Source organism: Numida meleagris, chromosome 5 (assembly GCF_002078875.1).
Source record: "Numida meleagris isolate 19003 breed g44 Domestic line chromosome 5, NumMel1.0, whole genome shotgun sequence".
In the NCBI taxonomy this organism is placed as follows: domain Eukaryota; kingdom Metazoa; phylum Chordata; class Aves; order Galliformes; family Numididae; genus Numida; species Numida meleagris.
This window is the reverse complement of record NC_034413.1, coordinates 7,329,083-7,342,038: the sequence shown is the minus strand read 5'-3', so window position 1 is coordinate 7,342,038 and position 12,956 is coordinate 7,329,083. Positions and strand designations below refer to the sequence as shown.

The 12,956-nt window shown below is 34.1% G+C and overlaps 1 protein-coding gene across 5 annotated transcripts in view; it reads left to right on the top strand.

Moving 5' to 3' along the window:
• ATRNL1 (attractin like 1) overlaps positions 1–12,956 on the top strand; it is a 432,638-nt gene that overhangs the window by 117,820 nt on the left and 301,862 nt on the right. For all 5 annotated transcript variants that reach the window (XR_002439678.1, XM_021399846.1, XM_021399844.1 and 2 more), the window contains exons 18-19: positions 831–1,049; positions 3,546–3,683. Coding sequence is in view for 4 of the 5 variants with exons in the window: in XM_021399846.1 (XP_021255521.1) it covers positions 831–1,049; positions 3,546–3,683 (357 nt within the window). In the remaining variant the exon portion in view is untranslated. The remainder of the gene's footprint in view (positions 1–830; positions 1,050–3,545; positions 3,684–12,956) is intronic.

Sequence of the window (12,956 nt, the reverse complement as noted above, 5' to 3'; positions counted from 1 at the left end):
GTGTTTCTACTTGAAGAATAAGATGCAAATATTATCTTTAAAACCAAACACCTCCACTTCCCGCCATACTTCCCCAAGTGAAAAAACAACAAAGCAACAAAACAAAACCAGGGAGCTGGACAAAAAACTCATTCTATTTTGTATGACTGATTTATGGGTTTTGGGATGTTTGCTCTTGGATGAAAAAGAAATTTCACACAAGCATACATGTTTTAAAAATCATACATTAATATCAATGAGATTGAATTTTCACATTTTGGAAGGAAAATGAAGAATTCTGTGTAAAAATTTTGGTTTGAATTACCACAGTTGTTTCTCTTATTTTCATTGTTGACCTTTTCTTGGAATTGTAGAATTTTCCTATTGGAAAGACAGTTTAAATAAGTAAAATTAGTAATATTTGCATTCTGTGGAATATATTAATAATAAACAAAAATATATATTTAAAATGAGATTTGAATTTGGATGAAGATGAGTAATTTTGCTCTTCTGTGTCATTATCTTTGTTTATCTGAAATCCTTTTTGTTGCTCTGTGGTGTAACAAACATCTGTAGTACATTCTGTGATCATTGAAGAAATACAGCCTTTAAAGTAAACATGGAAATATTCCTATACACGTTACTGAAAGGGTTGAATTTGTATCAGGAAATAGAACTGCAAAATTACTTGTTCCTCAAATGTTGTATAACACTAGCATCTTATTTAACAAAACAAAAACCAAAACCCATGATGACAGCACCAGAGGAAAACATAACAAACAAAACAAAAAAACAGACGAGCAAACAAACAAAAACCCAATTGAATTAATACTGTTTTTCATCTAAAAAAGCTCAAAACTGCTCTGGACTGAGGACCTGTGGACAGTGTTTGGAACAGCCTGGATGTGGATGGTGCAACGATCCCAGCAACACTGGAAAAGGTCAATGTTTGGAAGGATCGTCAAGAGGTCCAATGAAGCCTGTTAGCATGCATTCTAATGAAATGGTGCTTGATGCCACTCTTTGCCCCAAAGAAAAAAACTATGAATGGTCTTTTATCCAGTGTCCAGGTAAGGTCTGCAGATTTGTTTCATTTTCCAATTTTCTTTTATTTATTTTTTATTTTATTTTTCAATTTTTTTTTTTTTTGGAGTAGCGCTCCTGAACTTATGATATGAATTAAGAGTTTCTCTGTTTCGACACACCCAATTAATGTATTTACTTGGAGGAATACAAATAATATATTCATGAGATAGACGTTTTTCCAAAATACTCCCTAAATAAATAATTTATTTTTTCTTTTTTGTCTCTCTAGGGGGCACAGGTTTGCTTGGTTTTGTACAGATTCATGTGTGAAATATATTACTTAATCAGAATTACGATTTATTTGCAAATAATTTCTCGCCAATTCCATCCTTCCACCTTTTGAAATCCAGTTTATGAATCTGCTTCAGCTTTTATGTTCTTCTAGCTGAGAAATTATCTATAAGCAACTGCTGATGGCCAGGAGCAGGAGCTTCCTGCATCCCAGCTGCTCACACTAAGGTTCAGCTGGCTGTGGGAAAGCATTGCAGGGCTGCAAGCGTCTGAGCTGTGCTTCCAGTTACCTTTTAGACCTTTAGACTAAATCATAGAGTGCTTTTATAATCCTGGAACTCTGAGTTTAAGCCATATCGATCTGATTATAGTACTTTAAGTTCACTGGAAAGGATACCAGGTGTTTTAAGACAGTGGGAGTTGAGCTAATACAGCCACACATCTGGAAATAACCAGATCCCAAAGCCAAGGGAGCTGGAGTAGTGCAAGTAGCTGGAAGACACACTGGACGGCTGGACAGACTTCCAGTGGTAACCTACAATAAATAATTGTTTCAAAGGCAACTTTATTTTTTATTTTATTTTTAGAATAAATGATGTAATTTTACTGAAGTGTTATTTTTCCAGCCTGTGTTCCTACTGCTGGTAAATATGGAAGCTGGAGCTTCTTTAGAATCAAAGGCTTTGGTACATTCAGCTGTGTTTGCTCCTCTGGGTACTTCACATTTTTTTTCCACAGGCATTTGTATAGATTTGATTTGAAAGCAAACAAACAAACAACTGTGCTCTCTTTTTACTTTTTGACTTACTGGTCTGCAATCTATCTATTTATTTATTTATTTATAAGTTTTACTTTAAGTCATTCAATATATAAGAGGTACATACAGAACTCATGCAAAATGTAGCTGCAATTCATGGTATTTTCTTTAACTGCTTCTGAGAAGGCACTAAAGTCTGTAGAATGGCAGACTGCCTGAGAAAGACACCACAAAGTTGTCTAAAAATTCAGCATTTATTGGAAGATGAAAAAATTGTAATTTCTTAAGAGATTTAGCAAAGAGTAAACAAAACAAAACAAACAACCCTTCTGTTCCAGTATAATAGAAATGCTGGATACTTGTTTACAAGATGTTATAGCCATAGCTACAGAAGAAGAGATTCCAGACTAGGAGGGTTGAACAGTTTCTGAGCCAAACCTGGCAATGACTGTAATTCTAAAACAGCTCCAAAAACTTCTAAGCCATGCAGTGAGAGCCACTTTTATTTCTAGCCAAAGCACCAGTCAATGTGACATTTAGATTAAAAATCCAAATTACAAAAAGACTAAACAGTATGATTGTACTGAGATAGCTGCCCTCTGCTGAGTCTACTCACTCCTCACCTGTAGGAGATTGGCAGTTTTGACATAATCTGACACTTGATAAACTGCAGTAATTGACAGACTGCTAATCTGCTGAGTACTGTGAGCTTGGAGGTCTGACTACACAGAGACTGTCTTGCTTTTCAGCCAAGGCCTGGCAATGGGATCAATGGGTTCTAGCAGAATTCATGTTATGGTTTTTCTGCAGTAAGTGATCAGTGCTTTCTGAGAGTCTGTAGGGCACTGGAACATGGGAGGAGTGTGTTGTTACAAGATCAGTGGTCTTTATTGTTTTTACCTGACAAAGAGCTTAATTAGGCTTTTAGGGTCAAACATAAACTATTTATGTCTATGGGACTCCAGTTTCTTCTTTCACCAAAGTCACACTGTGTAGATACAAGGGATGTCTGATGTGGTTCTGATGTCTTAAAAAATCTGCTAGTGTGCCAAAGCTAATGAAAGGACCAGAACTGTTAAAAATAAGATGATTGTTGGTTAATTTTTTATGTATGCCTTCTTTCACCAGAGGGTACATTAATGAGTAAGTTGATTTTCTCCATTGCAGTGGCATTTTGAATGCTTCACAAAAGATTGCATGTAGATAGGGTGTCAGCGGGTGATTTTGGCCTCTTAACAGGTTTCTTAAGGGGCTAGGCAGCATCTTAAAGCTATATAGGCTGGATTCAGTCACTCACAAACGACTTTCTAACAAGCCTTAAGCTCATAGTCACCACATTATCAATTGCATATATAATAAAATATATATGTGCTGATCATCAGTCAGGATTAAACTCCTTGTAATTACTTTTTTCTGCAGTTTTGTAACAACGTAAGAATGATTTTATTCCCAAGAGCAATATACTAATGGATTTTTAAATGTTCTATTCTAGCTTGCCAGTGTAATGGCCACAGCACCTGTATCAACAGTAATGTTTGTGATCAATGTAAAAACTTAACAACAGGAAAACAATGTGAAACATGCATGCCAGGATATTATGGAGATCCCACAAATGGTGGACAGTGTACTGGTAAGTTCTGCTGGCAGTAAAAAAAAATAAAATTGAAATGACAATTTATGTAATGTGAAATTCACTTTTCTTTAAACATTAAATGCGGATTTGATACCAGATACATTGATCAAATAAATTAATAATTCAATACCGAGATTAATATTTTTAAGGGCGACTTGGCATTTGGAATCATCATTTTGCAGTTGTCACTTGGTCTGTGTGCTCTAAGAACAAGACTAATTTAAAGATGCTCTCTTGGGCAAAGGTAGAAAGAAACTGTTTAGTGGAGAACAACACCTTAAGTGGTGATACTTCAGAGAGGTATAATTTTGTAGCATTTTATGCAACCCTCTTAAAAAAGTAGTAAAGTACAACTGAAATTCAGTATCTAAAAAACGTGCCTAATAGCACTTACTTACGTAAATGTGTGATGCTCACGGAAAAATAATGAATTCAACAGATCAACAAGTCTTATTCATGCATAGTTTGAACAGTCTGGTATACTGGGGATTGCACATTATTCTAACCTTTTCAATCTGTTTTATAATTGCCACATCGGAGGATTCTCCTTGAAGTGAAAGAAATCCAATGATCAAAGTGCTTTTTGTGTATTGCTGTAGGACTGCATTTTTATTTGCAGGAGTGATTTTGAAGTTGGCACTAACTCCTCTCTTTATAACTAAATGGGAGTGGGGGAATATTTTTAATACAAAAATCTGTTAAGATAGTTAAGATTTAATATGATAGGTAGCCAGACACTTTTCTCCTGTAAATCTTCATCTCTGATCCTGATGTTTATTTAACTGAACCTTTATCTTGAAGTATATTTATTCATTTAAAGGGCTCTCTTGTTCCTCAGCACTTTAACAGGCAGCAGTCAATGCATGAAGCTGCACATCTGGTAAACTTAAGCACAATATATTAGAAATGTGTTCAAGGGGATGGAAAGATTAATGCCTGCCCCTATTGACAGTTGCACATTTTTCTGGTGCTTTATGAAGCTTTAAATAATTCTTAATAGTTCTCTTATTTCCTGAAGTTGACAAAATGTTCTTTTGCTGTCTATAATACCTTTATGGCAAAATGACTTATTACTATAGCTTTTATTCTTCAGGGATACATTAGCTATCTAACCAAATAAGCATTCCATCACCTTTAGTGAATTATGTGTCTTACAATAATGGCTAAAATCAATTTATAAGGCTAGTAAAATCGTAAATTTTATAACTTGTTTTTTCAGCCCTAAGAAAGAGTTCGCATTTTTATTGGTAGATGTGATTTTTACAGGAGCTATTTAGTGTAAGGAGTACTTTAAAAATAAAGATTGTGGTTATTTTGAAGCTTTATTTGCATTTTTGTTATTTATCTGTATTATATTTTGAAGTATAGAGTCCATTACACTTCAAACTGGTTTAAGTCTTTAAACCGTTTTGATGAATGTAGTCATTATGAACTGTTAGATATTCCTATCACTGTTGTAATAGTGTCCAAATTGTGGGCAGGGATTTCTGCGGAAACAAATACCAGTGATTAGCAGAAAATGGTCATATTGCTTTTTTCTTGGATTTAAGAGGACTTTGGAACCAGACGTCTTCATACTCCTCACTTCTTCCACTTTTCTCTGCTGCTTCCATCTGAGTTTTTCTGGTTGGACCTTTCCAACATTTATTTTCTACTGAGTCTCATCCTTCCTAAAGAATACCTCAGAGCTGATGAGGTATTTCTTTGAGGATCCAGACTGAAAACTTTTAAAAGGAATGACCTTGCAGAATTAAAATATTCTTCATATATTAAATTGCTATAGTTACAAGTGTGTGACTTGATTATGAATTGGTGAACAGTTGAGGATGGGAAAAGAGTTTGTGTCTTTAATAGAGAGATGAAGTGGTGTACACTAGGAGAAAGCCTAAATATCTTTCTCAATATACTCATAAGATATGTCAAAATAACTTATTTTTTTCCTGCTGGTCTCACAAAAGTACTTACACATTCAGTAAATTATGCTGTTGTACTTATAGGAAAAATTCTGCTCAAGTCCCATTTTAGGTACAATTTAGAGTATGGATATCCACATTCTGTAATAGGAAATTAATTGTTAAATATTGATTAACTTTTAAAGAAAACAGCACTAACTTGAGATGGAAACAGATATACTAGCTCATTTTCTCAGTGATTTGTGCTTGTGTTATGTTTTTTCAAGGTCTGGTTCTGTTGTACAACATATTCTTGAAATGCATAACAGTTCTATATAAATTCTAGAAAAAATAGAGTAAGATTTGTACAAAGGACTGCAATGTGAAGTAACAGGAGAAAGCGGTATAAGAAGTTCTTTGGAACAAATTTGTGTTGTCTTGGCAAAAAATCTTTAGCATTATTTTCAAACTTATTAATCACCTACTTACGTGACAATGTTAAAAAAATAAAAATACTCGAACTGCTTATCATCTTGTCATTTTCTTTATGCAAGATATTTTTGAAATTATTCTTTAAATGTATGAGATGCCAGGAGAGAATTCTATATACTAACACATGACACATACTGTGAATATATAATGCATTTAATAATAAGATAACGTAAGCTCTTTGCTGTATTGCCATTTTTCATAAAGCGATAACATCCCAAACAGTGTTCAGTTTTCTCATAATTGCACTACTCTTGCTGTTGCTTTTGCAGTAGGAGTGAAGCTGTGAGTACCAGCACATTGGGAACATTGTGTTTTAACTCCCACTGCTCTCTCTCTGATCAACCTTAAAAAACATAATTTTGAAAATGCTAATGAGCCTTTTGCAAAATCCTCCTACTAGATAGGCTGCATGGCTGAAGTTTTTTTAGTGAGCCTGTAGTATTACAGGTCTGTTGTCTTCTCTGCTGTTGTACAGTTAGAAATCTCAGCATCAAAGACAACAACTTCCTCCTCCATTTGATTTATAATCATTCTGTTTGAAAACTTGATCTTGATTGTTTCCTGTAAACTTGTAAGTTTTTTATCAGACCTTCAGACTATTAATATAAGTGAATGTGATTCTTGTGAAAGTGCACTGGGTTGGTAGCATCCGCTGGAGCCAGCTGAAAGGTCTGGCTACCTTCTGTGTTCATCCAGAGCCTGGAGTGTGAAGGGCAGAAGAAACCCAAACTTTTCTGCTGTTCTGAAACATATGTCTTTGAGAGACCACCTTGTGCATTGTCTGCTTCTTTCCCACATTGTGTAGCTCAGCACTTTTCACCTGTTTTTATATAAAAGCTTCTATATAGCTATGATTACGTACATGTGTGTATATACGTACACCTACATATACCACTCTCTGGATTTTTTCCACATAAGACTAAGATTTTAGTCTCAGTTCCTAGCTTTAAGGTATTGCGAAGAAGATGAACTTGGCCCAGGCAGTAAAATATTTGGCTAGATATAATTTCTGATTATTTTTATTTCTACTCGTTAAAAGAAATAAAACGTATTTGTTGCTTGTGAAAACCTAAGTTGTATCTTTAGTAACAGAAGGGAAATCCATGTTGTTGAAGTCCTACTACTCGAAGAATGTGATTATTCTGCTGAGTAGCTTATATCTGAGTGATGTATTTTTTGTAGAAGAGGCTGAGGAATGGCAGAAATCATTACTTCTGGTGTCTATGAAAATGAGAAAAATGTTAAACTCATGGCAGGTAATTGCAAATGGTCCCCTTGGTTCTACTTGTGAAAAACAGCTAGATTTAGAGATTGTTTTTCCTCTGGCACTAACATTTTACCTATTCAGGAGTAGCAACCTTTGCAACACTTTTAACATTTTCTTTATGGTGGTCCAAGCAGGAGCTGCAAATGAAAGATCCAGTCCTTTCTCTCCTGAGAGTCAGGGGATTCAAAACTATACCTCCTTAACACAGACCAAACCTTCAGGAGTCAGAGCAGTCTAACGTGCATGCTCTTTGGGCAGTTTAGATGTCAGACTCAGAGGAGTGAGTTCTGCTGCCAAAGCTGTGAGCCTAATGTCTTAGTATTGAAATCTCATTTTGTAACCTGCCATTGAAGCCTCTGATATCCATCACTGGTATCACTTCAATATCTGTTAACAGCAGTTCTCAACAAGGAACAGCCATATAGACTGTCATTTTGATGAAAATACGTAGGAATTATAAGCTAAGATAACCAAAGAAACATAAAATATACTAACTTCATAAAACTACATTTAAAAGAAAGACAAGGAATCCATCATTTCATACAACCTCTACAAAATTATATGCCTGAAGTTGGATTAAAATTGTTAAACTAGAACTAGTTTAAGGGCTTGTGTTCATGGCTTTATTTATTTGCATTGACCTCTTCTGCTACTAAGAATGCAAAGAGATGAGGTCATGTTTTTTGTTTAACCTGTTGGTTTTAATAGCACAAAGGCTGATGTTCTTAGCCATTAATTTAGTGAAGAATGACTTGTTCTCATATATCATGTATTATTTAGAAACAAAAGATGGATGTTCTCCGTTCAAATTAATACAGCAAAATGAATTTCTATATAAAATGATTATATGAAGAAGTTACAAATCTCAAATAGAATATCTTAATTCTGGCCCTCAAACAATCATCCATCTTTCCTCCCATTGAGTCTGGTGATCACATAAAAAGGCTTCTTGTAGTCAGGTAAATTAAAATTAAACTAGAGTTAGATATTAATTTGATAATAAATTAAACATTTTTTCATAATAAACGGTATATAGATTATTGTTAAGCAAATGAAAAAAGATCCATTTTTACTGTAGTTTTTCTCTTGTATCTAAATTTTCAAAATGAGGAAGGTGAGATGTGTCTAGCTGCATGAGTTCAGTTAGTACGAATAGGGATCCTGTAATTTTTGATCAGATGTAAGCTGGTTTGTTATCCCTGATATCTGATGCTTTTCAGCTGGTTGTGATAGCAGCAGCAAATATTGTACTAGGTGTGTGTGTGTTCACAGGTTTCCCTAGAACATAGCACAGGCCTAAGAGCAAAATACCATGTAAAAGTGGTATATTTGTTGTCAGTCGTATTACTCTTTGAAATCTTTGATCCTGTTTTGCGGTGACTGCCTGTGCCTCAGTGCCTGGAGACTGGGAATTTTTGCCTAGTGTTGTCCATAGAGGTCAGCACCTGCACTGTTGTAAAACTGTTGGGGCAGAGGAATAAGCTCTGTCAGTACGTAGTGTTTGGGTTATCAATTTTTATTGGAACTATGGAAGTGACACGCACAGTTTAATTTGATATCAGAAAAGAGGTGATGAGGTAGATGAACCATACTATTGCAGGCACCTGTAATCTTGGTCTTTATCTTCTACAGTGGAATCAGGAAACTCAAGTCCTGCATAAAGCAGGACTGAAAGTGAGGACAAAATGCTTCCAACTATTATTTGCAGTAAAAATTAACAAATATTGAACACAATATCTTTGACTAGCTATAGCAACGACATCAAAAGCATTTTCTTCTGTACCTTCATACAGTAGAATTAGGAATGAACATGGTTTGATGGAAGTTTTGATGCATTTAGAAAATGACATTGCAACTTGGAAGACAGAATTTGTATTCAGTTTTTCTGTTTAGCCATTTGGCTGTCTAGGATATAGAGATGCATTTATGGAATGCAGTAGTGGTTTCAGTAGCTTACAAGTTCACAGAAGAAGCTCTCTGTGATAAGAAGCTGTAACTTAAAATAATTAAAAAAAAAAGAACAGCTCACATATGCTGCTAAATTACCACAGAAAACATGTTTTTGTTTGACCCGTGCAAGGAAAAAAAAACCAAAGGTTTGGACAAATGACTGTCAAGAAATCCTATTTTGCAGTAGTGGTGTTTTTTTTTTTTTTTTTTTTTTGTTTTAGAAGCGTAGAGTAGAGATAATGATGCCAATTACTTTTTTTTATACAATATGCTATTATAGAATAAACACACTTATTAACTAAAACACTGGAATTTGTTTTTAGTAGTAGGTAGAAGGCTTGCTGCCTGTGAAAGATAATGAAATGAGATTGCCGCACAATAAAATATTCAAGATAAACTCTCAGTATTACTTTTAGTATAGAGTTTGTTAGAATAAGCACTTTTTAAGACCTTTCCAACAAATGTGATTTGAAAATTTATTCTCTTCCTGTAGGATCTTGTGAATCTTTTTTATTGAACATTATTCAAGATAATCTGAATACCGAATGAAAAAAATGCCCATACTTGGGTTTAGCTATGAATTTAAATTGAATTAAATCCAGTCAAAATGTATTCTAAATAATAATAAGAAAGGCAGATTACCATAAGAAAAAGTTAGCTGAGGAATTCTGAAAAACACCTCTGTAAAAAAAAATTCCTGTTTCAATTTTTTTTGGCTCTGAAGCAAATTATGCTAAGCAAACTTTTCAGTATACTGTTAATAACTGTGTATGTATAATTTTGTTTGTTGTATATTAGATCTGTATTATACAGTATGCTTTTAGCATAATTAATGGTAAATTAAAAGTAAAACTACAGGTAGGAGTAGAAACCTTTTTGTAGATGCATTTGTATTCTGTAACCTAAACTCAAAACAAACCTTGCCAAAATACCTCAACAACCAAAACCCACAAGTGACGCAAAGGCAACCACTCAGCACCTCCCAGAAGAAAGCTAATGCTCAGTCCATCTCCAGTAATGATCAGCTCCCAGTGCCCATCTCCTGCCCTACCCAGGTTTTCATTGCTGAGCTTTTAAAACAGTGAGGAGGATGGAGTGGTAGAGATGAAGCATCGTGAACTCCCATTTCCCATCTCTCTTGGGGCAAGAGGCAAGAATTGCAAGTGTTTTTCATTTTGTCGTTCTCTACCTACTCTGCTATTGATTGACAATCAGCTGAGGGTAACTCATCGCAACTGAATATTTCATCATCTTAATCTAAGCTTTTCTGAGGCCTGTGATGCAATGATATCTTAAATAGTAGTAGTAACTTGTGCTATGTTAATCTGTTTAACTAGCAGACTTTTGTGCCTATTGACTATTTGAGCATGAGAACTAAGAATTCAAGAGTTAATGATGATTTATTATTTTTATAAATATTGTAGAAATACAATGATTTGATTCCTTTATCTCTGCGTTTATCCGACTGTTTCTCAAAGCTTATCATGAATTTCATAAATGATGTTCAAGTCCTCCTGCATGTCATTGCGTAACCAAGTTTCTGGCAGTGATGAATGAGTTCCTTTACATTCTTATATTTTCTTATTTTAGTTTTACATTGTATTAATTTATTTTTAGGGATAGGGAGTATTCATAATGTGTATTTTGTCTGCTCTCTTAGCTATGTGTTAGTATGCTAACCTTCTTGTTGAAATGTATAAAATCATCGGTTTCCAAAAGATGTTCACAGTGGAGCTAGACAACTTTCAGCTGTCCAGAAATGTAAATATTTTGCTTCCTAGGTCCTGCCTCTTTTGCTTATTTCAGAATAAAATAAATGTGTGTCATTTAAGTAGACATGCATGTTTACTTTGTGTTAAAAGAAATTTCAGGAGCTCACGTGGGTACTGTCTAGGCTGAGAAGACGTGAGCCTCCGATTAAGAGCTGACAGTTACAAGTTTAAGATCATATGCTTTCTGAATTGTCTACTTTATCCTCAAGTGATTATTTGATTAAACCCAGAGTTGTCTTGTTCAAAATGTAAGAGAAATGTAAAAGAAACAAACAAAAAAAACCCCAAAAACCCCTCATCTTTTTCAGAATCTACTATTCTAGATGAAGTTTTTAGGTGCTGAGAAGTTAATACTGTTACAGCTGGTCAGTCTGACATTTAGCATGCAGCATGGAATCTTTCATTATCCACTGAAATTTTACAGCATAAAATAATATAATACTTAATTATTTATTTTTTATTTGGTTATATGCCCATGATTTAAAATCAAATCAGAGATTGCATATTGATCAGAGGTAGGACAGACAATCCCACTGTAACAAGAAAACATGGAGCTGCTGGCTTGAATCCCTACACACGAGTATGCTACTAGTATATGAAGGAAGAGGCAAGAAGTTGTCATTATGGTTTGAGATGTTCATTCCAGTCCATAAGACTCTTGGAAACATCCTATAGGCTGTTGAAATAATAGATTCTTTTAAAGCTATCAAATCATTTTGAAACTTGTAGAAGGAAGATTATCAAAAATCTGAAACTCCAGTAATGGCATTTCTGTTTGATTGCAGCTAATTCTGCCTTCATTTCCTGAGTCCTAAATGCAATACCTTACAATGCCAGACAACATTAGTTATTTAAGAGGAAAAAAATGCATTAAAATGCATTAAAAATCAGCAGTATTTTGTACCTCCTAATGGCTAATACAGAAATGATTAGCTGGCTTCTTTACATTTTGTTCCATTTTTATCTGGTAAATTGTGTAACTCATTTCTCTTTGGGCTTTTATCCTGAATGACCAAATACACACAAATAGTTGCAATCACCAGTTGTTGATTTTAGTTGTTTTTCTCCTTGGATTTGAATAATTTTTTTTTACATTTAAAGCCACTATGAATAGCTACTGAGTGGTTTAAATTGTTTTGCTTTTCATACTGCCTTATAATAATCTTTGAATTTTTTCTGTTATAATAATTTGAGAAGTTATATATTCTCTTCAGAGAACAGTCTCTTGGCCAAAAACTTCCTTTCATCAAATTTTCAAAATCTTTAATATAGAGGCAGCAATTTTTTCCAAGATTTTTTTTTTTAAACTTACGAAGCCTTGGGTATCTGAAAAAGTCTGAACCACGTCTTGTAGAGGACAGACAACAATGAAAGCATCCAAATTTGTCAATTTTTGTCCTTCCTTAATAAACCAAAAAACTAACAAAACCACAAGAAAACACATTTAAAAACCTTGTGTTTTAGTTTTTACTAAACCTAGTTTTTAGTCTACCACATCTGACAATACGCATTTTTCAGCAATTCTAACCTTAGGTTACGTATTCATGTGAAAAGTTTCTTAACAAGTAAAAGAAGAGTAATTTGAGAAATAATATTTTTAATCTTGTAGGCATGTGAAAGAAACAGATCTCTAAATATTTGCATGTTTGAAGAAGTGATACTGCACATCAGATGCAGAATTCAGTTTTTGACCTGAACTAACAAAACTCACTATTGAACCCACTGTATAATTGAATTTGAAGGCTATTTATAATAACGCATCATACTTTGTTTAAAAAAGAATGAGTGTCAAGAATTAAAAGGAAAGCCATACATAGGATAAGTTAATCTTTTCTCCAAATAAAATACTTCTAATAGTTTTTCCATGTGGAGTATTTCAGATTATATGTTTATAGTA